Source organism: Sapajus apella, unplaced genomic scaffold, assembly GCF_009761245.1.
Source record: "Sapajus apella isolate SASKATOON/1434 unplaced genomic scaffold, GSC_monkey_1.0 scaffold123, whole genome shotgun sequence".
Taxonomy (NCBI): domain Eukaryota; kingdom Metazoa; phylum Chordata; class Mammalia; order Primates; family Cebidae; genus Sapajus; species Sapajus apella.
Window position 1 is genome coordinate 1,949,453 of NW_022437063.1, and position 24,068 is coordinate 1,973,520.

The 24,068-nt window shown below is 57.1% G+C and overlaps 1 protein-coding gene across 2 annotated transcripts in view; it reads left to right on the forward strand.

Annotated features, from left to right (window-relative positions):
• Positions 1 to 24,068, forward strand: part of PRR5 (proline rich 5) — a 57,940-nt gene that overhangs the window by 10,314 nt on the left and 23,558 nt on the right. The window contains exon 2 of one of the 2 annotated variants that reach the window (XM_032261423.1): positions 12,273 to 12,389. In XM_032261423.1, coding sequence (XP_032117314.1) covers positions 12,273 to 12,389 — 117 coding nt within the window. Of the gene's footprint in view, positions 1 to 12,005; positions 12,390 to 24,068 lie in introns of those variants that run through there. The other variant, XM_032261424.1, reaches the window with a different exon arrangement.

Sequence of the window (24,068 nt, forward strand, 5' to 3'; positions counted from 1 at the left end):
GATCCACCTGCCTCGGTCTCCCAAAGTGCTGGGATTACAGGCTTGAGCCACCGCGCCTGGCAGGTGTTATTTCATCTTATATGTGGCCAAGCTCAGTGGCTAATGCCTATAATTCCAGCACTTTGGGAGGCCAAGGTGAGTGGATCACTTGAGGTCAGGAGTTCGAGACCAGCCTGGCCCACATGGTGAAACCCCATGTCTACTAAAAATACAAAAATGAACCAGTCATGGCGGTGCATGCCTGTGATCCCAGCTACTCGGCGAGCTGATACAGGAGAATTGCTTGAACTGGGAAGTGGAGGTTGCAGTGAGCCGAGATCGCTCCACCACACTCCAGCCCGGGCAAAAAAAAAAAAAAAAAAAAAAAAAAAAAATTTTTTTTAATGTGGCATTACATCTTCTATCTTACACGTTATAATATTATAATATAAATATATATCTTAAGGGGAATTAGAATGTCATCATGCTGGCTCCTGATGTTCCTCACTTTCTTACAAGCTCGATTGTAGAAGATTTTATCATTTCTTATCTGGCATTTCTAGGACATAGGCAGGAAGGGCATTTTCAGGTTTTCCAGTTCTCTAAATTGCCCAGTCTCTTGATCTTCATGTGATGAAGGCAATGTAATAATAACCCTCCCGTTTATTACCACTTCTTACCGGGACCTTACCAAACCTGCCCACCTGTCCAATCATTCTGCTGAACCACAGGCCATCTTTGGCATTCCGAGGAATCCAGCTGAGCCACCTGCCAGCTTGGTGTCTCATCTTCCCATCTGTACACATCTTTCGTCCCTTATCAGACACCCTCAGGGCCAGATGTGGCTTGGAAATTCCCATGGGATAATCCCTGCAGCATCTGGCGGCACGTGGGAACCACACTTCGGAGACTCTCTGTAGCCAGATTATCCGAAAAGGATAAACACCCTAAGTAGCCTCCCTTAGGGACCAAGTGTGCTCAAGGACTGAGCTCCGTGCAGGCTGGGACTTCAGCTTTGGATTTCGCACCACGGAAGTCACGGGTGGCTTGGGCAGAAGGGCCGTGGAAAAATGGTGGGGACGGGGGCTTATCTCAGAGGTTTGGTTTGGTTTTGTTGAGATGGCGTCTCGCTCTTTCGCCCAGGCTGGAGTGCAGTGGCTCCATCTTGGCTAACTGCAACCTCCACCTTGGTAGCAGAAGTGGGGGCATGGCTGGTGGATGCCACCCCAGGTGGGCACCCTTCCTCCACAAGGGAAGCCCGGGCCTTGGCAGCGCCCAGAGGAGCCGACAGCACCTCCACAGTTGGCTCTGTGGGCTCAGTTGCTGACTTCAGGAACATGGGCCAAGTTTTGATGGGCTGTTTCCTGCCTACCTACTGTGTGGGATCGGAATTGCTGACGGGGATAATCATTCCTGCCTCCCAGCGCTGTTTGGAAGAGCAATGAAAGAATGAGTGAAAAAGCACCGCCTAAGCCCCCAGATCCCACACACCCCAAATCCTTCACCAAGCCCACACCCGTCTCCTCCTCCTCCTGGGACTGTGTCAGGCAGGGCTTCACATCGCAGCGTGAACTCTGACATCCCAAGTGGCATTCCTTGCATCCGAGGTTCTTCAAAGAAAAGGCTACCAGCCAAGAAGGTGCCTTGGGAAGGATACAGGTGGGAAGTCAGCCCGGCAGTCCCGTCCTGCTCTGCTGCCTGCCGTGGGGAGCCTCAGTTTGCAGGTCTGCCCAGTGGGGATGTTCCCTGGGCCTGCCAGGCCGGGTGGCTGCAGACATGAAGGTTAGGAAGTGCATGAGCTCGGCCAGGCGCGGTGCCTCAGACCTGTAATTCTGGCACTTTGGGAGGCTGAGGCGGGCAGATCACCTGAGATCAGGAGTTCAAGACCAGCCTGGCCAATACGGTGAAACCCCATCTCTATTAAAAATACAAAAATTAGCTGCATGTGGTGGAAGGCACCTGTAGTTCTAGCTACTTGGGGAGGCTGAGGCAGGAGAATCACTTGAACCTGGGAGGCGGAAGTTGCAATGAGCCAAGATCATGCCACTACACTCCAGCCCAGGCAACAGAGCGAGACACCATCTCAAAAAAAAAAAGGGAGTGCATGAGCTCCCAGCACAGGGTCAGACTCAGCTGTGCGGTGTTGCACAGCCAGGCTGGGATGTGTCTGCAGCTGTTACTCCTCCCGGCTCCTGTGTCCTGGAGTTTATGTTTTTTGCCTGGAGAAACCAGGGCTAGAGGGAATGAGGTTGTCTCCGCTCCACCAAGGCAGCAGATCACTTGAGGTCAGGAGTTTGAGACCAGCCTGGCTAATATGGTGAAACACCATCTCTACTAAAAATACAAAAATTAGCCAGGTGTGGCAGCGGGCGCCTGTCGTCCCAGCTACTCGGGAGGCTGAGGCAGGAGAATCGCTTGAACCCAGGAGGCGGAGGTTACAGTGTTGGGGTGGGACCTTTCCCCATCTGGACGTGGGGTTTCCTGGAGGTCACAGCCAGAGCCTGACAGGGCACGGGCTCTGTTTGGGGAAAGGCAACATGTTTGTGTCCTGGGACTGCCATAACCAGTGACCATAGGCCAGGCAGCTTATAACAGAATTTCGTCCGCTCACAGTTCTGGAGGCTGAAATTGTGAAAACAGGGCGTGTTGGAGGCCAAGGCCAAGGTGGTTGGGTTGCTTGATCCGAGGAGTTCGAGACGAGCCTTGGCAACATAGCAAGACCCTGTCTCTACCAGAAATATAAACTAGTCATGTGTGGTGGCGTGTGCCTGTAGTCCCAGCCACCAGGGAGGCTGAGGTGGGCGGATCATCTGAGCCCAGGAGGTCAAGGCTGCAGTGAGCCATGATCACACCACCGCACTTCAGCCTGGGTGACAGAGTAAGACCCTGTCTCAAAAAAAGTCCAGGCGTGGTGGCTCACACCTGTCATCCCAGCACTTTGGGAGGCTGAGGCGGGCAGATCACCTGAGGTCAGGGGTTCGAGACCAGCCTGGCCAACATGGTGAAACCCCATCTCTAGTAAAAAAAACTAAAATTAGTCGGGCATGGTGGCGGGCATCTGTCATCCCAGCTGCTTGCGGGGGGCTGAGGCAGGAAAATCGCATGAACCCAGGAGGCAGAGGTTGCAGTGAGCCGAGATCACGCCACTGCACTCCAGCCTGGTGACAGAGTGAGACTCCGTCTCAAAAAAAAAAGAGAAAAGGTGGCTGCTGGCCTGGCATGGTGGCTTATGTTTGTAATCCCAGCACTTTGAAAGGCTGAGGCAAGCGGATCACTCGAGGTCAGGAGTTTGAGACCAGCCTGGCCAACATGGTGAAACCCCCCCTCTACTAAAAATACAAAAATCAGCCAGGTGTGGTGGCACCTGTAATCCCAGCTACTCGGGAGGCTGAGACAGGAGAATCGCTTGAACCCCGGCGGTGGAGTTTGCAGTGAGCTGAGATCGCACCACTGCCCTGTCGCCTGGGCGACAGGGCAAGACTCCATCTCGAAAAAAAAAAAAAGGAAAGGCGACTGCTGCCCCTGTACAGACGCTCTGTGCTGGGTCACTGCCAGACACCCACAGTCCTCGTGAGTGTAGGAGGACACTGAAGCCCGCCTGCCCACCTGAGTTTGAATCCTGGCCCAGCTGTGAGACCTAGAAGAAATCACCTAACCGTTCAGAGCCCCAACTAACCCACCTATAAGCTAGGGTGATGGGAGTAGCTGCCTGCCTTGGAGTGCTATGGAATGCAAGGGTGGATGCCCCTCACTGGCCCATCATAAGTGCTCACTAACACCAGGAGGTATGTGGCCTTATCTCCCCACTCCAAGGACAGAGAGACTGAAGCCTGACAGAGAAGGAGTTGCAGATATCAACCTAAATAACAAGCAGAGGCCAGGCGCTATGGCTCACGCCTGTAATCCTAGCACTTCAGGAGGCTGAGGCGGGCGGATCACCTGAGGTCAGGAGTTCAGAACCAGCCTGGCCAGCATGGTGAAACCTGTCTTTACTAAAAATGCACAAATTAGCTGGGTGCAGTGGTGTATGCCTGTCATCCCAGCTACTTGGGAGGCTGAGGCAGGAGAATTGCTTGAACCCAGGAGGTGGAGGTTGCAGTGAGCCGAGATCACACCACTGCACTCCAGCCTGGGCCATAGAGGGAGACTGTCTCAAAAAATAACGATAGGGCCGGGCGCGGTGGCTCAAGCCTGTAATCCCAGCACTTTGGGAGGCCGAGGTGGGTGGATCACAAGGTCAAGAGATCGAGACCATCCTGGTCAACATAGTGAAACCCCGTCTCTACTAAAAATACAAAACATTAGCTGGGCATGGTGGTGCATGCCTGTAATCCCAGCTACTCAGGAGGCTGAGGCAGGAGAATTGCCTGAACCCAGGAGGCGGAGGTTGCGGTGAGCCGAGATCGCGCCATTGCACTCCAGCCTGGGTAACAAGAGCGAAACTCTGTCTCAAAAAAAAAAAAAAAAAAAAAAATAACGATAAAATGACAAGCAGAGAAGAGCTGTCTACACGAAAACGACATTTCTTCAAGAATCGGGCATTGCGACGGGAATACATGTGCCACAGTAAACCGTGTGTGTGTTCAGGGATCTGAAGGAAGACAAAGGTTTTTAAAGGAAAAAAGAGGAGGATGACATAATTGTTTTGAGATTATTATTATTATTATTATTATTATTTTTTTTTTTTGAGAAGGAGTTTCACTCATGTTACCCAGGCTGGAGTGCAATGGCGCGATCTCGGCTCACCGCAACCTCCGCCTCCTGGGTTCAGGCAATTCTCCTGCCTCAGCCTCCTGAGTAGCTGGGATTACAGGCATGCGCCACCATGCCCAGCTAATTTTTGTAACTTTAGTAGAGACGGGGTTTCACCATGTTGACCAGGATGGTCTCGATCTCTTGACCTCGTGATCCACCCGCCTCGGCCTCCCAAAGTGCTGGGATTACAGGCTTGAGCCACCGCGCCCGGCGATTGTTTTGAGATTATTATCCCTGGCTGCGAAGATCAGTAACAAGGGTGGCACCAGCCCGAGGCTGGACAGGCAGTTGCTGAGCAGATGTCCTTGAAGACGTATTTCGGTTATGGTTGCAATGGCCTTTGTGCAAGGTTGTGGTTTTTGTAGAGCCTTTTGTGATCACTCTTTTTTTTTTTTTTTTTTTTTAAAGTGACAGGGTTTCTCCATGTTGGTCAGGTTGGTCTCAAACTCCCAACCTCAGGTGATCCTCCTGCTTCGGCCTCCCAAAGTGTGGCCTGTCAGGGTTTTTAAAACACAAGTGACTCCATTTTGATTCTGACAACTTTTTTTTTTTTTTTTTTGAAATGGCATCCAGCTCTGTCACCCAGGCTGGAGTGCAGTGGCACAATCTCAGCTCACTGCAACCTCCGCCTCCCCGGCTTAAGCGATTCTCCTGCCTCAGCCTCCCTAGTTGCTGGGATTACAGGCACACACCACCCAGCCTGGCTATTTTTTGTATTTTTAGTGGAGACGGGGTTTCGCCATGTTGGCCAGGCTGGTCTCGAACTCCTGACCTCAGGTGATCTGTCCATCTCGGCCTCCCAAAGTGCTGGGATTACAGGTCTGAGCCACTGCATCAGGCTGATTCTGACAACTTGGACACAAAGGAGGTGACGGAGCTGGGGGCAGACACCCAGTTTGGGAGATTCTGAAACCTGGCTCTCTCTGCAGTGCCATCCTCGGGCTTGGACAACCACCTCCCTGTACCACAGAGGCACCTATTGAGAGACTAGTATCCGGCTACAGAACACCTGCCCCGAAAGAGACTTTGGAAACTGATTGATGTTCAAGACCTGGCTGACAGGTGGGAAGGTGGCTTGGAGAATCTCATGCAGGTGCATGTGTGACGTCTGGTGTATTAAGACCAGGGACCTGCTGGCCAGAGCCCGCTCCTGGAACTGGCCCCTAGAACTGGGACCCAGAGCAAAGGGAGGGCACGTGTCATGAATACACAGGACCAGACCACCAGGGTGGAGAAGGGGCCAGACAGAGTCCTGGTAGATCAGATGGTCAAGAGAAGCGTAAGGAAAGACGGTCCGTCTTCAAACCTCAAGGCGGACATAAACTGATTGATTGATTGATTTGGAGATGGAGTCCCGCTTTGTCACCCAGGCTGGAGTATAGTGGCCAGATCGTGGCTCGCTGTAACCGCCACCTCTGGGGTTCAAGCGATTCTCCTGCCTCACCCCCTCAAGTAGCTGGGACCACAGGCATGTGCCACCACACCCGGCTAATTTTTTGTATTTTTGGTAGAGACGGGGTTTCACGGTGTTGGCTAGGGTAGTCTTGAACTCCTGACCTCAAGTTATCCACTCTCTTCGGCCTCCCAGAGCGCTGGGATTACAGGCATGAGCCACTGTGCCTGGCCAGGATGTGAACATAGTAGGTCGCAGAGCCAGGATGGGACGGTGGGCTCACCTCATGGTGGCAAGGACTGTGGCTTTCTTGTCCCTTGCTGTATTCCGCAGGCAACCTCAGTTTCCCTATCCATGAAATGGAAATAATAACAGTTGATCCTGCCTGGAGGGCCACCAGAGGGGAGCATTTCCTCTGTAGGGACTTGAGAGAGGAGGAGCCCGCCAGCTTTACTGTCTGCGCACCCACCCCAAACCTGGCACAAGGGAGTCTCTATTGGATTCTCCCATTAATGAAACACAATACATGTTGCTTCTGACGGGCCTCACACCCAACCTGCCCTGGGCGCTGACTGGCCACGAGGCCTCGGGCGGTCACCGAGAGTCGGTGCACAGAGAGGGGCCTTGCCCATTTGGCGCTGGAGTCACCGTGGGTACCCTGGGCTCCCGGAGTGTAGCAGCCCTGACTCCGGAATCTCCTGCCACGTGACCACCCCAGCAGTGGTCACCAAGCCCTTGGTGTGCCCAGTGACTGTGCATGCATGTTTTCTGTGCCCTCATAGGGCAGTGGCATCACCCTCCTCGCCCACCCCAGGGAAGGGATGGGATATGCCTGGATAGCAGAGACTGTGGGGACAGAGTCAGGCAATCTCCATGACTTCCTGTGCCCGGCACGTTGCCAGGCCTCTCCCTGGTTGTCCAGGACTGACCAGGCTGCTCCTCACAGTGCAAGAGGGACTTTCTCTGGTCGGCTTTGAGGGAACACCAGGCTTTGCCACCAGGGGGCAGAAGTGCCCCTCCAGAGCAGGCAGTGCCCGGGACGCGGGCAGGGCGCGGACAGCTGAGATCAGCACCCGAGGCATGGCAGCACCCCCGGGAGAGTGGGCGAGCTGGAGGCTGTCTCTCTCTCCCGCTTGGCTGGCTGGCCGGGCTCCAGCCTCAGCTCCGCCACTTGCTGACTCGGACCTTGGACAAGAGCCTTGGCCTCCCTGAGCCTCTGGTTCTGTCTGTAAAATGGGACTGGTCTCCCACTGGACAGCCTTGTGGGGACAAGACGGGGCAGTAGGTTTAGTGGCCGCCTGTACCCTGCCTCTAGTGCCCCTCCCTGGGCCCCGAACTGGCCCCTTCGGTTGGCTGCTGTCTCCTCCCTTCGTTTGGCTGGTGTCCCAGAGATCACGATGTCACTTGTATTGCTGGTGGACTAAAGCTCAGACTCCTGGGGTCATGAACTGTCCTGACTTACTGGTCCATTCTGGTCCCTGGGTGTCCAGTGGTTAGTCTGTGAGTGAGGGGCTGAGCCAGGCTTAGGGGTTTCGGCCCTTCAGAAGGGTAGTTCTGAGGATATCAGGGTCCCCCTTGGTGACCAGGGTCCTCTACTGGCTCCCTACACCCACTGGCCAGGGGAGTTTGGAATGAGTTTGGGTGCTGGGGAGGAGAGGACGTGGTTGATGCCATCGGGCCTGGTACCTTCCTGGAGTGGGGGTCACTCTGGTGGCTTTGGGGGTGTGTGAATGAGTCTGGAGTGGGGGTTGCTCTCGTGGCTTTGGGGGTGTGTGAGTGAGTCTGTGAAGACTCTGGTGGCTTTGGGGTTGTGGATGAGTCTGGAGTGGGGGTGACTCTGATGGCTTTGGGGATGTGAGTGAATCTAGAGTGGGGGTCACCCTGGTGGCTTTGGGGACATATGAATGTGTCCGTTTGTCTCTCATTTCCTTAGCGGAGGGGCATTTCCCTTCCCTGGGTCTCAGACATAAATGAGCCCTGCCCAGGGGACCCCTCTACAATACAATTTCTGGGTTCCCCAGCCCCCTCATCAGACCCGGAAAGCCCCATAAGTGAGAGGAGGTCTGGGTGGGCACCCGGAGTCCTGGGGCCTGCTGTCACGTGGGACTCAGGCCCCGCAGGCCCGTCATCTGATGCTTCCAGGGCGGCCAGAATCTGGGTTTCTGTGTGAATCTCTGGTGTAAAATGTTGGCCGCATGCAGTTTGCTTTTTTGGTTTTTTTCCCCTCCAACACTGCAGACCACACAGAACACACTTAGGGGCTGAACTCCGCCCTTCATCCCCTGATTGTCCCCTGCTCTGAGGGTTTGTGACAGCTCTGTCCCCTCCTGGCCTCTGCCTGGGCGTTCTGGCACAGGGAGCTGGGCTGTGCAGCCCCACACTGTGCCCTCTCTGCCCGTCACAGCCCAAACCCGGCGGCAGCACTACTGCCCTCCTGGCGCTGGGCTCCTGGGCGGAGACGATTTTACACATCTGTGGCTGGGGCCAGCGAGAGGTTACAGCTAATTCCTCAACGCTGACTAGAGGTGCCTTTTTTGAAAGATATCTTTAAAATTCCTCAGCCAACCCCACCTCCGGGATTTCTGGCCGGTCCTGCAGCATTCCAGCCCCCCAACAGCCCATCGGCTTCCCTCCTCCTGCCTCCCACCTCCGCCCATTTCTCTCTGATTTCTTACCCCAGGCAGTCAGGCCTCCCTCCCTCTCTGGAGCCGGCCCCTCCTGCCAGTCCTGCCCTGCCCTTGGCCAGCAAGCTCTTCCCACAAGGCTCGGCTGAGCCCACAAAGCCAGCCCCCTCCTGAGAGCCCGCCTCCAGCATGGGAAACATTTCGTCTCCTCTGGATCCCAGCGGCTCTGCTTTGCTGCGTTGGAGATTTTCTTTTTTTTTTTTTTTGAAACAGAGTCTCACTCTGTCGCCCAGGCTGGAGTGCAGTGGTGTGATCTCAGCTCACTGCAACCTCCGCCTCCCCGGTTCAAGCGATTCTCCTGCCTCAGCCTCCTGAGTAGCTGGGGCTACCAGCATGCACCACCATGCCCGGCTGATTTTTTGTATTTTTAGTAGAGACGGGGTTTCACAGTGCTAGCCAGGATGGTCTTGATCTCCTGACCTCGAGATCCGCCTGCCTCGGCCTCCCAAAGTGCTGGGATTACAGGTGTGAGCCACCACACCCGGCCTAGCCTGGGCACTTTTGTGAGGCGTTTTCACCAGTGTGGTCCAGTGTAATCCCTTTACTCTTATGAGATAAATGTTCGTCCATCCGTTAAATCAGGTATCTGTGAAGCACCCGTTCTGTTCTAGGCACAGGGGCCGTAGCAGCGAACAAGTTATGATTCATGCACCCCTGGTTTATGGCATAGGATGGAAAGAAAGTCATCTGGTGACAAGAGGAGAACCTCTGAGCCTAACTGAGAGTGAAGGCGGTCAGAGACAGGGACTGCTAACTTCTCTAACTTCTCTGAAAGACGTTCTGGGGCGGGGGAGGGACCCGCAGCCCGAGGGCAAGCGCGTCTCAAAGGCCCCTCCGAGGAGTCACGGACCTGGGCTTATCCTCCGTTTTGATTCTTTCCAGAGACAATTCAGTACATGCTTTAGTAATTTTATATGTTTCTTTTTATACTGATAAGGTAGGGAATCCTTGTCTGGCTATGAAGTTTGGTTTGGGATCTAAGCTACAGTGTTCCTGGGAGTTTGAGAGCATGGGCTGGGTGCGGTAGCTCATGTCTGTAATCCCAACACTATGAGTGGCCAGAGCGGGAGGACTGCTTGAGTCCGGCAGTTTGAGACCAGCCTGGGCAACATAGCAAGACCCTATCTCTATTTAAAAAATTAACCAGGGGGCCGGGCGCGGTGGTTCACGCCTGTAATCCCAGCACTTTGGGAGGTTGAGGTGGGAGGATCACCTGAGGTCAGGAGTTCAAGACCAGCTTGGCCAACACGGTGAAACCCCGTCTCTACTAAAAATACAAAAAAAAAAAAAAAGCCTGGCATGGTGGCGGGTGCCTGTCATCTCAGCTACTCGGGAGGTTGAGGCAGGAGAATTGTTTGAACCTAGGAGGTGGAAACTTGCAGTGAGCCAAGATTGCGCCATTGCACTCCAGCCTGGGCAACAAGAGCGAAACTTTGTCATAAAAAAAGAAAATTAGCCGGGCATAGTGGCACCGACCTTGTAGTCCCAGCCGCTCAGGAGGCTGAGGTGGGAGGTTGCCTGAACCCAGGAGGTCGAGGCTGCAGTGACTGTGTTGGTGCCACCGCATTCAGCCTGGGCCACAGAGTGAGACTCTGTCTCAAAAAGAAAAGCAAAATGTGTCCAGCACTTGACGTGTATAAAGCAGCTGTAGCTGCCTGTGGCATGAGCCGACCCATCCATCCGCTTCACTGATGAGCCAGTTTGTCTGTTTACGGCTCTGTCTCCCGAAGACGATGGTATTTGTGTCTGGAACACAGGAGGTGCTCAGGAGACGCTGGTTGATTTGCACTAAACAAAGACTCTTCACAAGGCTTTCTTACATTTTATTTTATTTATTTATTTTTATTTTATTATTATTATTTTTTGAGACCGAATTTCCCTCTTGTTGCCCAGGCTGGAGTGCAGTGGTGCAATCCCTGTCACTACAACCTCTGCCTCCCAAGTTCAAGCGATTCTCCTGCCTCAGCCTCCCTAGTAGCTGGGATTACAGGCACCCACCAGCCACCACGCCTGGCTAATTTTGTATTTTTAGTAGAGGTGGGGTTTCTCCACATTGGTCAGGCTGGTCTTGAACTCCGGACCTCAGGTGATCCGCCCACCTGGTCCTCCCAAAGTGCTGGGATTACAGGCGTGAGCCACCGCACCCAGCTCTCTTACATTTTATATGGGGCTCTCCCAGCTCCTGGAGCTATGACTGTCGCCCCCCATCTGATGGAAGGGTCTGGCAAGCCTTGTGGTAATCCGAGAAGCTGGGGACTGAGGAGGGCCCTGTGCAAAGGGCTGGATGCTCTGTGTGGTGAGGCTCAAGTTTGCCGTTTGTTGATTGCACAATGTTGGGCAAAGTATTTCACCCTGTGAGCCTCAATGTCCTCAGCTGGAAAATGGGGAGAAGAAGAACCTCTGCCTGACGGAAGTAGTTCATGTGAGATCTGCCATCTAAAAGTGCTCTACAAAGCAGGCAGGAAGCACCAGCTGTGCCCTCCTTCACTGGGCTCACTCTGCTCCCACCACAGGGACTTGGGAGACTGCTTGGTTTTACCATCCAAGGGACCTGGGGTGGGGGATAAGTAGCAAACCCTTTACTTCTTCAGCCAACCACTCCAGCAAATCCTCCAGGCAGCCAGGCAATGCTGAAGTTCTGTCCGAGGGTGTCTAGGCTGAGCTCGGGTAGGGTGGGTTCTTGAGCCGAGGCGCCCAGAGAGGACTGAAGGCGTCTACCCAAAGTCCTCATGAGAACTGGGGGGCAGGGGGGCAGCCTGTGTTCAGGTGAGGGGTACCGGGGCACCTCTGTGTCACAGCCTTTGCAGGGAGGGATGTGGAGGGAGAGACCACGAGGGTCGCTGGACATCGTGTGGCTGCAACCGCAGTGCTGGGCGGGGAGCGGCGCTTGGGCTTGGGCCGTGCGCCCTCTGCGTGTTGGTTTCCTGTGGGCACGTGGGGCCCTCGGAAGAGGGGAGGAGGGTGAGCACGACCCCAGAGGGCAGACCGAGCGCAGCGTCTTGGCAGCTGCGGCCGCGGAGACGCCGGCCCCGCCTCTTGTGCACGCCCCCTCGCCGGAGGCCCCGCCTCTTATGCATGCCCCCTCCCCGGAGGCCCCGCCTCTTGTGCACGCCCCCTCGCCGGAGGCCCCGCCCCGCCCGCCATGCCCCGCCCCCCGGGGCGCCGCGACCCGCCCCCGCCCCCGGGCCCGCCCCCGGTCTCCGTTTGCGCTGGGTCGGTGCTGGCCGCGCGCCTGGCGCTCCACGCTGAGCGGCCCCGGGCAATGATTAACCCGGCGGCGCGGCGGGCGCGGGACCCGAGGCGGAGGCGCGGGGCCGGGGCGGGACCCCGCGGGGCCGCTCGGCTTCCTGCTCTCGCCCGAGTTTCCGCGTAGAGGGCGCAGCGCCGGCCCGGGGCCCTCAGCGCGGCGTGGCGCAGGGCGCGGCGCGGGGCGCCCGGGTCACCATGAGGACTCTCCGCAGGTTGAAGTTCATGAGTTCGCCCAGCCTCAGTGACCTGGGCAAGAGAGAGCCGGCCGCCGCGGCGGACGAGCGGGGCACGCAGCAGCGCCGGGCCTGCGCCAACGCCACCTGGAACAGGTAAGGCCGCGCCCTCCTGGCCAGTCCGGGGTCCCGGAGCCGGGGGAGGGGACCCTCGAGCCAGTCCGCGGACGACGGGCCGCCCCGAGCTGGGAACGGTGCCGAAGGCGGCGCGGCGCTTCAGTTTGCAGAGAACTTGCTCCTCCGGAGTGGTGCGGGCCTGGAGCAAAGTTGAGTGCCGCGTGGTTCCAGAACACGGGGACGCGAGCGAGGCCCGCCGGCGCCCGGGGCTGGCCCAGAAGCACCCCGCGGTGGGCGGCGGAGTGGGCCTGGAACTCGCGTGCCTGCCTCCCACCCGGGGTCTTTCCACGTCTCCACTCCGGTGCTCGTGACAACCCGGGAGGTTAACGGAGCAGGAAGTGTTTTTCCCATTTTGCAGTTGAGCACGGGAGCCTCGGGGCGCAGTGGGTGGGTCGCTCAGGCTTCCTGTGTCTCTTTAAGGTTCCTTACGCTTTCCCTGGATAGGCCTCCCGTCCTCCAGCTGTCAGCAGGGGTGCGGCGCTGCGCGGCGGTCCGTGGAGGACCCTTCTCCGGGGGTGATTCCCAGACAAGCAGGGGCCCGGGAAGCCCCCTCCCCCAGCTGTGTTTGAGGAGCGAGGCTGGGATCCGGAAAAGAGAAGGCTGATTTAGTGGAACTCCCAGCGTCTCTACTCCCTAGGAAAATGGGGGCCGGGGGAAAGTGAGGCAGGCTGTTCGGGGAGGCTGCGGACGCTGCCCCCTCGCCCCCACACCTGGCAGTGAAATCTTGGCAGATGCTCCTCCGGCTGTGGTCTTGGCCACCAGGAACCCGGCTGTCACTTGGAGACACGTTTTTTTCAGTTCATTGAATGCATTGTGAGCGTCATGGTGGGTGCAGGGCTGCCAGCGAGACCCTCTGCAAAGATCCTCTCTTCTGTCTGTGAGTCGCAAACTGCTCGAGGGCTGGCTGGTGCCTGCCTCTGCTTCCCTCTCCGTCAGCGGATATTTGCCTTCCTCCCTATGGGGAGGGCTGGGGTGGGAACAGTGAAGGAAGGACTCCTGTTGGGAAACCTCACTGGCCCAGCGACTGCAGTGTCTTAAGAGTTGTGTTCTCCGCCTGGCACGGCGGCTCACACCTGTAATCCTAGCACTTTGGGAGGCCAAGGCGGGAGGATTACTTGAGCCAGGGAGATCGAGGCTGCCATGAGCCTGATGGTGCCACTACACTCCAGCCTGGGAGACAGCAAGTCCCTATCTCAAAAAAAAAAAAAAAAAAAAAGAGAGAAAGAGAGAGTTCTGTTCTGGTCCTCCAGTTTTGAGAGAAAACTCTCTCTCTCCTTGTTCTCTGCTGCAATTTAGAGGAAAGAGCTAAGCAGACTTATTCCAAATCCCAACTCTGTAAGTCACTTCACCTCTGCGCCCTTCAACTTCCTTATCAATAAAACGGGTTGATAACAGTGCCCACCTCACGGGGCTGCTGTAGGGATGAAATCTGGACATGCAAAATCAAGCCCTCAGCACAGTACGTAGCACACAGTAGGTCCTTTGTACCTCACAGCTCAAGCCCAGACTCACGCAATAGACCCGTGTCAGGGTGTCCTTGTAGGGATGACATTTGGAGGGCTCTACAGGAGTCAGCCAGTCCCTGAGCACCCACCCACAGCCGCCTGGTGAGCTCCCTCCCACCCCCGAGCTGGCGCATCCTGCTCCGGGTCCCCAGATAGGTGGGGGCACTGGCTGGGTGCTGGCTCTGAGGGCTTACACACTGCCCTCACCCCGCCTTTTGTGACCCTGGAGTGGGCTCTGAGTCTCAAGTGTCTTCTCAGACCTCAGGGAGGCCTTGCAGGGAGAGTCTGCCTGAGTCCCTCCATCAGATTTTACTCAGCAGCCTGGCAGAGTGCAGAGAAATGCCAGCCCCTCCCCGTGGCACCTGCCGGGCTCTGGGCCTGGGTCTCTCTGGGTTTCCCAGCCCTTAGGCCCGTGTCAGCTCCAGGCACCCTAGCACAGAGCCATTTCTTGCACTCTTTTTTTTTTTTTTTTTTTGGGGGGGGAGACGGAGTTTCACTCTTGTTGCCCAGGCTGGAGTGCAATGGCCCGGTCTCAGCTCACCACAGTCTCCGTCTCCCGGGTTCAAGCGATTCTCCTGTCTCAGCCTCTGGAGTAAGTAGCTGGGATTACAGGTACCTGCTACGACATCCAGCAAATTTTTGTATTTTTAGCAGAGATGGGATTTCACCATGTTGGGCAGGCTGGTCTCGATCTCCTGACCTTGTGATCTGCCTGCCTCGGCCTCCCAAAATGCTGGGATTACAGGCATGAGCCATCGCACCTGTTTTTGGTTTTTGAGATTTGTTTTTGTTTTGTTTGAGACAGAATCTTGCTTTGTCACCCAGGCTGGAGTGCAGTGGCATGATCTTGGCTCACTGTATCCTCCATCCCCACAGGTTCAAGCAATTCTTCTGCCTCAGCCTCCCGAGCAGCTGGGACTACAGGCGCCCACCCCCATGCCTGGCTAATTTTTGTATTTTTTAGAGAGACTAGTTTAGTTTCACCTTGTTGGCCAGGCTGGTCTCAATCTCCTGACCTCAGGCAATCCGCCCACCTGGCCTCCTGAAGTGCTGGGATTACAGGTGAGACCCACCACAACCAGCTCCCTCTCCTTTCTCTTGTAAAAACGCTAGTTATTGCGTTTAGGGCCACCCTAAGCCCAGGATGACTTCATCTCCAGATCCTTAGTTAGACTCCAGAGAGTCGCTTGAATTACCCCTGCAAAGACTTTATTTCCGGGTCAGGTGTAAGGCTTGCTCTGTCATGAGAATTGAATCTAAGTCATTGATCGATTCATTCATTCATTCATTCATTCATTCATTGACTGCTGGCACTGGGCTGTCCAGGGCATAGATTCAGCAGAGAACAGCCTCCTGGAGCTTAGAGTTCCCAGAGGGAGGCGTAGGTAAATAAACAAGGAGCCAAAGAACTGGAGGTGGGCTTGGTGTGGGAAGAAGGCAAGCCGGGGCACTCGGGTGCTGAGCGCTTTGCTGGGGTCCACCTTCCACACTTTCCTCCACGGATGTTGATTCTGTAGGCAGAAAATATTTGGTTTTTTTTCTTTTGAGACAGGGTCTTGCTCTGACACCTGGGCTGGAGTACAGTGGCACAATCATGGCTCACAGCAGCCTCGAATTCCCAGGCTCCAGCAATCCTCCTACCTCAGCCTCTGCAGTAGCAACAGGTGTGTGCCACCACTCCTGGCTAATTTTCCTTCTTTTTTTTGGTAGAGGTAGGGTTCTGCCATGTTGCCCAGGCTGATCTCGAACTCCTGAGCTCAAGCAATCCACCCACTTCAGCCTCCCAAAGTGCTGGGATTACATGCATGAGCCACTGCACTCAGCACAGGAAATGCTTGTAAGGGAACTGTGGATGCAAGGCTGGCCTCCCTAACAGAACCTAAACCAGGACCCCAGAGCTTGTTTCCTGAGTGCCCACTCCTCATCTCTTGGTGAGGTTTTGCCCCCAGCCCGTGACAGGCCTGCCACCCAGTGCCAAGGCTGCAGAGACATGTCCCCATCGGGCTCTCCCAGGCTGGTGGGTGACAGATAAAGACACGAAGGCTGACCTGCCACTCCCCAGGCCCCCCATCCTAATCCGCTTCCTCCCTCCCTCCCTCCCTCCTCGAGGCCCGTTGTCCCTGTTCCCTGCCAGCTCCCAGGCAGCTCCAGGTCGCTCCTGACTGGGTCTGGCCCCTGCGCCCCTGTGGGGCCTCCAGCCATGAAGGCCGTGCTCTTCTGGGCTGTGGGGCCAAGCAGGCTGTGCTTTCACATCTTCCCGCTGGAGGAGGAGGTGGGACGTGAGTGGCCTCGGGGGCGTGCCCTGCAGGCAGAGCTGAGTAGCCCCGGGGGAGGGCCTGTGTGGGGGAGGGCCTGTGTGGGGGAGGGCCTGGGCCAGCCTCAGGATCTGGGACATGAGGGTGCCCAGCTTGGAGGCTCCGGCAGGGACAAGTGGCCCGGTGACCCCCACCCAGGCACTAGCTGTCAGTATACCCTCCGTGGGCTCTGTGCTTGTGCCCTAGGCCTGGCCCCAGCCTGTGTCTCCTGGCATCCGAATTCAGGAGTTCAGGGGATGTGTCTTGCCCTTCCTTCCTGCCTCCCCCAGCCCCAGGGGCTCTAGAGAAACTCCCAAAAGATGCCCCAGATCCAGAGCGGGCCCCAAAATGCCATGAGGGCACATGGGGGTGCCCAAACCCTCTGAGCCAGCACCCCGCCAGTTGCTCTCACCTCTGGGATCCCCAGCAGGGCCGACCACTGCAGGACACCCCTACTGGGGGTGGGAGGAGCTCCCACAGCCCCACCCCTGCAGTCCATCCCAACACAAGCCCTCTGTGTGTTTCGGCCGGAGGGCCTCAACCGTGATGGGACACTTCCTTCATGCCAGGCCTGTGTGTCCCAAAAGCTTGAGGCTTTAGAGAGCTGGGCCCACCTCCCCCTTGAAGTGGAGGCGCAGGCAGGAGCAGTGCCTGGCCCCAAGACACCAGCTTGGCGCAGGGCAGGCAATGTTTCACTTCTCACTCAGCACAAATCCACCTCCAGGCTAGGGTGACTGTCTTCAGCTTACAAATCGGGAAACTGATGCCAGAGGAGGAAAGGGACTTGATCAGGATCCCCTGCTAATGTCAGGGTCTGGGGTCTGAACCCAGGTCTGACATGGGGCCAGGACACAGGGCCACAGGGATGCATGTCCCAGCTAGGGCCAGGGCGAGGTGGATGTTGGTGGCAAGAGCTGGCTTCCATAGCTAGGGTCGGAGCACAGGGCGGGGCCCTAAAGGACCTTGTCTGCACCCTGCTGGTCCTGGACAGGAGCCAGCTGAGGCCGTGACCACTCCAGCCACCCACCCCAACCCTGCACCCGTGTCTCCCCCAGCAACACCGTTCCACGTTCACAGCAAGGGTACCACCTATACCCTGCTCTGTGCTAGGTCCTGTGGATGACCTTTCATCCCCATAGCAACCTTTAAGGTGAGCTCAGTACTCGCGTTTTTCAGATGAGCAAACTAAGGTTCAGAACTGAGGCTCAGAACAGGGCGGCTGGGCGCGGTGGCTCACACCTGTAATCCCAGCACTTTGGGAGGCCGAGGCCATAAATCACCTGAGGTCAGAAGTTCAAGACCAGCCTGGCCAAGATGGTGAAACCCATCTCTACTAAAATTACAAAAATTAGCCGGGCGTGGTGGCAAGCGCCTATAGTCCTAGCTAGTCGGGAGGCTGAGGCAGGAGAATCGCTTGAACGTGGGAGGCAGAGGTTGCAGTAAGCAGAGGTCATACCATTGCACTCCAGCCTGGGTGACAGAGTGAGACTCTGACTCAAAAAAAGAAAAAAAGGAAAAAAAAAAAAAAAAAAAAGCGGTACAGGGACTGCCCAGGTGAACTGGGGCGGGAGCTGGGACTCAACCTAGGTCTCACTGGAAGCACCTGCTCTCAGGGGCCTCTGAAGGCCAGAGGATATCGGCTGAAGCCTCAGGCTGGATGGGGTCTGGGATAGTGAGGGGGCCCGAGTTCGGCTCCCCACCATCCCTGCCTGCTTGCTCTGGGTCCCGAGCTCCCTGCCCCTCGGAAGCAGCCTGGGTGTGATGGGCCTGTCTCTTGCCCTAGTTCCCAGAACCTGTGAATGCGAAGCTTTATGTGTTGAAAAGGACTTTGTAATCACAAGGGGCTGTGTGAGGGAGAGGCGGGGGTAAAGAGACGGAGATGCACTGACGAGGGCAGAGAGTTTGGAAGGCATCACGCTGCTGGCGGTGAAGATGGAGGAAGGGGCCCCAAGCTGAAGAGTGCGGGCACCTCTGGGAGCTGGAAAAGGCAGGGACAGGTATTTCTCCTCCCACCTAAGCCTTCAGAAGGAAGAGCCCCACCAACATCTTGACTTTAGCCCAGGGAAACTGATTTAGAACTTCCAGGCCAGGCGCAGTGGCTTACGCCTGTAATCCCAGCACTTTGGGAGGCCGAGGCAGGTGGATCACCTGAGGTCAGGAGTTCGAGACCAGCCTGGCCAACATGGTGAAACTCCATCTCTGCTAAAAATACAAAAACTAGCCGGGCGTGGTGGTGCATGTCTGTAATCCCAGCTACTTGGGAGGCTGAGGCAAGAGAGTCACTTGAACCTGGGAGGTGGAGGTTGCAGTGAGCCAAGATTGTGCCACTCCAGCCTGGGTGACAGAATGAGACACCATCTCAAAAAAGCAAACAAAAAAGAACTTCCGACCTCAGAACTATGAGGGAATGAATTTGAGTTGCTGTCAGCCACTGAGTTACGGATAATTTGTTCCGGTGGTCACAGAAACCCACACCCTGAGAAACTCTCCTTTCGCGCGCGCGCGCGCGCGTGTGTGTGTGTCTGTGTGTGTGGTGGCATGCCACTCTGACCACTCTGACCCCCCACCCACAGCTCCTCCCCACCCTGCCTTTTGCTGGGGAGGAGGAGGGTGGAGGTGGGGTGTGAGTCACAGGGGCCTGAGGGTGGGCAGGCAGCTAGGGGAGGCCAAGGAGACGCCACTGTCCCCCTCCAGGGCCTGTTCAGGGCAGATGGGGCAGAGCCTGGCTTTGCCATTTGGGCCTTGATACTCCCGCAGAGTCCTACCGTGGCCCTAGCCAGGGTGGCCACAGGCAAGTGCCCCCAGATCAGCCCCTAGGGCCTTAGCCCTTCCTCTTTAGCCCAGGCGCTCCCAGGTGCCCTGGAGCCTCCCTAAGGGTCCCGCCCTTTTCTCCTCCCCTGCACCCGCCCAGCGCTCAGGAGGTGCTGATCCCCCTGCTGGGACTTGGCCTGGCCCTCCTGAGATGGAAAGCCCTGCCCTGGGAGGGCTCGCCTGCTAGGGCTGGAGGGCTTCCTAGAGGAGGCAGTCCACATCTGGAGAAGGGAGGTCACGGACCATTTCCACTTGAGGCCACATCCAGAAGCCACGGCAGAGTCCCCTGTGCCTTCCAGGGGACATTGACACATGCCCCAATGGGCCTCTCTTTGCTGGGACAGGAGGGGCAGCTGGGGTTTCGCTTCTGTTTTGGGAGATGCTGGGTCACATGAGGGCCTCCTACCCTGGCCACCCTTCCTCTCTCCCTGAGTGGCCCGCGGCAAGTCTTGTTTACCAAACACCACCCTTACCCTGCTCTCTCCCGAGGGTTTGGGTGGGGATGGAGAGGAGCTGAGGTCCTGAGCGGCCTGGGGTGGGGGAGGGGCCTCTGCGGGTACCAGACCGTGTGACTCTGGACACGTCCCTCTGCATCTTCTCCTGTAACTTGGGGGCTGGTGGTTAGACACCGAGAAGCCACAGAGTAGGTGGGCCCAGGCAGGCCGGGTGTGGGCAAGGTGTAGAGGTGAGCCCCTCCCTAGAGCTTCACAGAGAAGACCGCAGGGCAGAGCAGGGCAGGGCTGGCCAGGGAAGGGCAGGGCAGGGCAGGGCAGGGCAGGACGTGCTGAGGTTACAACATCCTGGGAGGTAGGCGCTGTACTGAGAAGACCATTGTCCAGATGGGGACACTGAGCCACTGAGTGGTTAGGTAACTTGGCCAAGTTATCCAGCTGGGAAGCATAGTGCTGGGATTCAAACCCAGGCCTGCACCTTGGACTAACCTGCGGATGGGAGGAAGTTCGGGGCCCGCAGAGGGAGGAGGCAGGGGTGGGGAGTGTGGATAGGAGAATGACCAGGGCGAGGAGCCCAAGAGATGCTCAGGTCTCTGCGCGGGGAAGGGCGCATCCAGGCGTTCGAAGGCAGGTGTTCGCTGACAGGTGCTCACTGGGCTTTGCTCTGTGCAGCCAGAGTGTGACGCCAGGCGGGGCATGGGGAAGTCTTGCCATAAACCAGAAGAGAAGACGGTGATCAGAGCAGCTGGATCTCCAGCACAGTCGTGAGGGAGGGCGGTGGAGGGAGAGCCTCCAGCGGAGGGAACACTGGATCGGAGGTGCCAGGGCAGGAAGAAGCCAGCGCAGCTCCAGCCTGGGGCCTCGAGGGATGGTGAGGAGGGCGGTGTGAGTGACGCTAGACCCCAAGGCGGCAGCAGCTTGGAGGGAAGACTTCGTCCAGAGGCCCCGTGGTGTCGGGTCACCTCAGGCAGGGCGACCAGAGTGGGCTGGAGGCCCCCAGGAGGTTTAATGAACAGGAAGGAAGGACATAGGCAGCTCAGGGCAGGTCACGGAGGACAGCTGGGCCGATGCCAGCCTCGGAGGTTCCGGTAGCCCCAGCAGCCCCGGCTACACCGCCGTCACCTCTGCCTGACTTGGGTCCAGCAGTGGTGCCACCATCCGCTTTAAGGGAGGCCTGGGCTGCAGGGGAGAACTTGGGAAGGCGCCCCGAACCTCCATCTGGGGTCTGGGGATAGTGGCCAGGAGTCCCGCCACCCCCCATGCCTCAAAGGCTCTCCCGGCAGATGCAGGGCTGGGTGGGGCTGGCCCAGGCATCTCCACTAGCTCCTACCCACCCCAGCAGCTGCCACGGGGCTGGGAGCACATCTGCAGCTGTCAGAATTCCAGGGTGGCTGCCATCGGGAACAGCTGGCTTCCTAGCAGACTTCCCTCCGGAGTTCCAACTTTTTTTTAGTCTGAAAATGGGGGTGCGGGCAGCTCTACTGCGACATAGTTGTAGGGCTGGGGACACCTTAGGGCTTCTCACAGGGGAGCGTCATCCCAGCCAGGAGGGGATAACCAGCCACCAACCTCTCCCCTGGGCCGGCAGCTCATCCTTCAAGCTCTCTGGGGGTGGCGCTGTCACCATTCCCAATTTAGAGACAGAAAACAGGAGGTAGAGAGCCTGTGTCCCCAGACATGGGACTAGGGAGCATTCCGGTGCAGTCGGGCACCCCAGGCCAGGGGTGTGTGTTCAGCGTGATCTCAGCCAGTGCCCACTGAGAAGCTGATGAAGCTCTTGGCAGAGCTGGGTCTCAACCTGCCACTGGGCCAGGCCCGGCACCAGCTGTGGAACCTGGCACAGCCCCCGTGCTGCCCACAGCCTCCTGGAAGCATGTGGACTATGAGGCCTGTGACCCTGCTCTGTGCCCCTGAGGACAGGGAGGACAGGGAGACAGGGAGCCCTGCCTAGGCCTGGCTCCGTGTGGGGACGCTGTCCAGGAGAAGGAGCACAGGGGGAGTTCGTGTGCACAGGGTCCAAGATGCCGGCTGCTCTGTGACCTCCGGCAGAGGACCTAGCCACTTGGGCCTTGGTTTTCTCATCTGCAAAATGGGTGGCCAGTCACAGAGAAGGGTGGAGTTGAAGCAAATGGAAATGGTGGGAGCGTGGTGGCAGCTGCCCACTGTGTGGTGTGTGGGCAGCGTGGTGAGGACAGCTGTCCCCTCCAAGGTGAGAAGTGTGATGCCATGGGAGCCTTAGAGCTGCAGCCACATCCTAGATGGGAGGTGCCGGTGCCACCCAGACCTGGTTCTCACCCTGAGGACCTCTGGCCAGCGGGGGGTACTCGTGACCGGGAAACTGAATCAGCAAAGTTCTGGCGGGGAGTCTGCACCAGAAAGGTGGGGAGTCATAGGGTTTCTGGGAGGTGGTGGCCTCTGAGTCAAGAGGAGTAGCTGCTTGACTTGTAGACGCGAAGAAGACAGGAGGGGCAGGCCGGGCGCGGCGGCTCACACCCGTAATCCCAGCACTTTTGAAAGCTGACCGGGGTGATCACGAGGGTCAGGTGCTGGAAACCATCCTGGCCAACGTACTGAAGCCCTGTCTCTCCTAAAAAGTGATTAGAGACAGGTCAATCAGCTAGTCACGCATAAACGGGAGGTTTCCCACTGACAAGTTTTGTAAAAATACAAAAAAAGTCAGCTGGGCATGGTGGCGCATGTCTGTAATCCAGCTACTCAGGAGGCTGAGGCGGGAAAATCGCTTGAACCCGTGAGCCGAGATTACACCACCGCACTCCAGCCTGGGCGACAGGGAGACTCGGTCTCAGAAGTAAAAAAACGCCCAGAAAGGTGGCGCTGCCCAGAGGGTCCGGCACTGTGTGGGGTCAGAGCTCAGGCGCCCGGGAGTGTGGGGAGGGAGGACCCCAGGCTGTGCCTGCAGGGCCGCGGAGGCTGGGTGCAGTGGAGGGGTGAGAGGCCGGCCCGCGTCATCGGAGGTCCACGCAAGCCAGGAAGGGGTGCAGGGCGAGCTCTAGGAGCCAGACTTCGGGGTTGGTTGGATTTGGAGGGTGAGGGAGGTGAGGGTGAACTTCCGCCGGATGCACCGAGCTTCTGCCCTGAGCCGGGGCCGGACACAGTCCCAGCACACAGGGCCTGAACCCCTAGGCTTACACACGTGGAGACAAGTCGATCGGCTAACCACACATAAACTCGAGCTTCCCACTGACAAGCGCGGACAAAGCCAATGGCGGCTTCTCATTCGAAGGAAGGAACTGGGGAGATGCAGGTTGGAGGTGGCGGGGAGCCACGCGGAGGAAGGGGCACGTGCAGAGGTCCCGTGGCTGGCCCAGCTGGTGCAGGTAGCCCGGGGTGTGGAGGGCTCCAGGCGTCAGCAGAGGGCCCGGCCCAGGGGCACCTTGAGGCTCATGGGGAGCTTCAGACCAGGGAAGCAGCAAACTCTGGCCTACAGGCCAAATGCAGCCCACCGCTTGTTTTTGTAAATAAAGTTTCATCGGGACACTGCCGCACACATGCCTTTGTGTATTTGCTACAGCTGTATGGGTTTGTTTGTTTTTTTAATGTTTTAGAGGAACAGTTCTCACTATAGTGCCTAGGCTGGTCTCCAACTCATGGCCTCACGTGATCCTGCTGCCTCAGTCTCCCAAAGTGCTGGGATGGGAGGCGTGAGCCACCACACTGGCCTTGGCTTTTTGTCTGTTCTGTTTTTGTTTTTGTTTTCCAAGACGGAGTCTCGCTTTGTTGCTCAGGCTGGATTGCAGCGGAGCCACCTCGGCTTTTCAGCCCCCCTGAGTAGCCGGGACCACAGGCATGTGCTACCACATCCGGCCCGTTTTTGGGTTTTTTTGTTTTTTGGTTTGAGACGGAGTTTTGCTCTTGTTTCTCAGGCTGGAGTACAGTGGGAAAATCTCACAGCAACCCCCACCTCCTGGGTTCAAGTGATTCTCCTGCCCCAGCCTCCTGAGTAGCTGGCATTACAGGCATGTGCCACCATGCCCAGCTACTTTTTTTTTTCTTTTTGTATTTTTTTTTTTTTTTTTGAGACGGAGTTTCACTCTTGTTGCCCAGGCTGGAGTGCAATGGCACGATCTCGGCTCACCGCAACCTCCGCCTCCTGGGTTCAGGCAATTCTCCTGCCTCAGCCTCCTGAGTAGCTGGGATTACAGGCACGCACCACCATGCCCAGCTAATTTTTTGTATTTTCAGTAGAGACGGGATTTTACCATGTTGACCAGGATGGTCTCGATCTCTTGACCTCGTGATCCACCCGCCTCGGTCTCCCAAAGTGCTGGGATTACAGGCTTGAGCCACCGCGCCCGGCCTTCTTTTTGTATTTTTAGTAGAGACGAGGCCTCTCCATGTTGGTCAGGCTGGTCTCGAACTCCTGACTTGTGGTGATTTGCCCACCTCAGCCTCCCAAAGTGCTGGGATTATAGGTGTGAGCTACCGCGTCTGGCCTAATTTTTGTATTTTTAGTAGAAACAGGGTTCTGCCATGTTGGCCAGGCTGGTCTCGAACTCCTGACCTCAGGTGATCCACCTGTCTTGCCTTCCCAAAGTGCTGAAATTACAGGAGTGAGCTACCACACCCAGCCTGTTT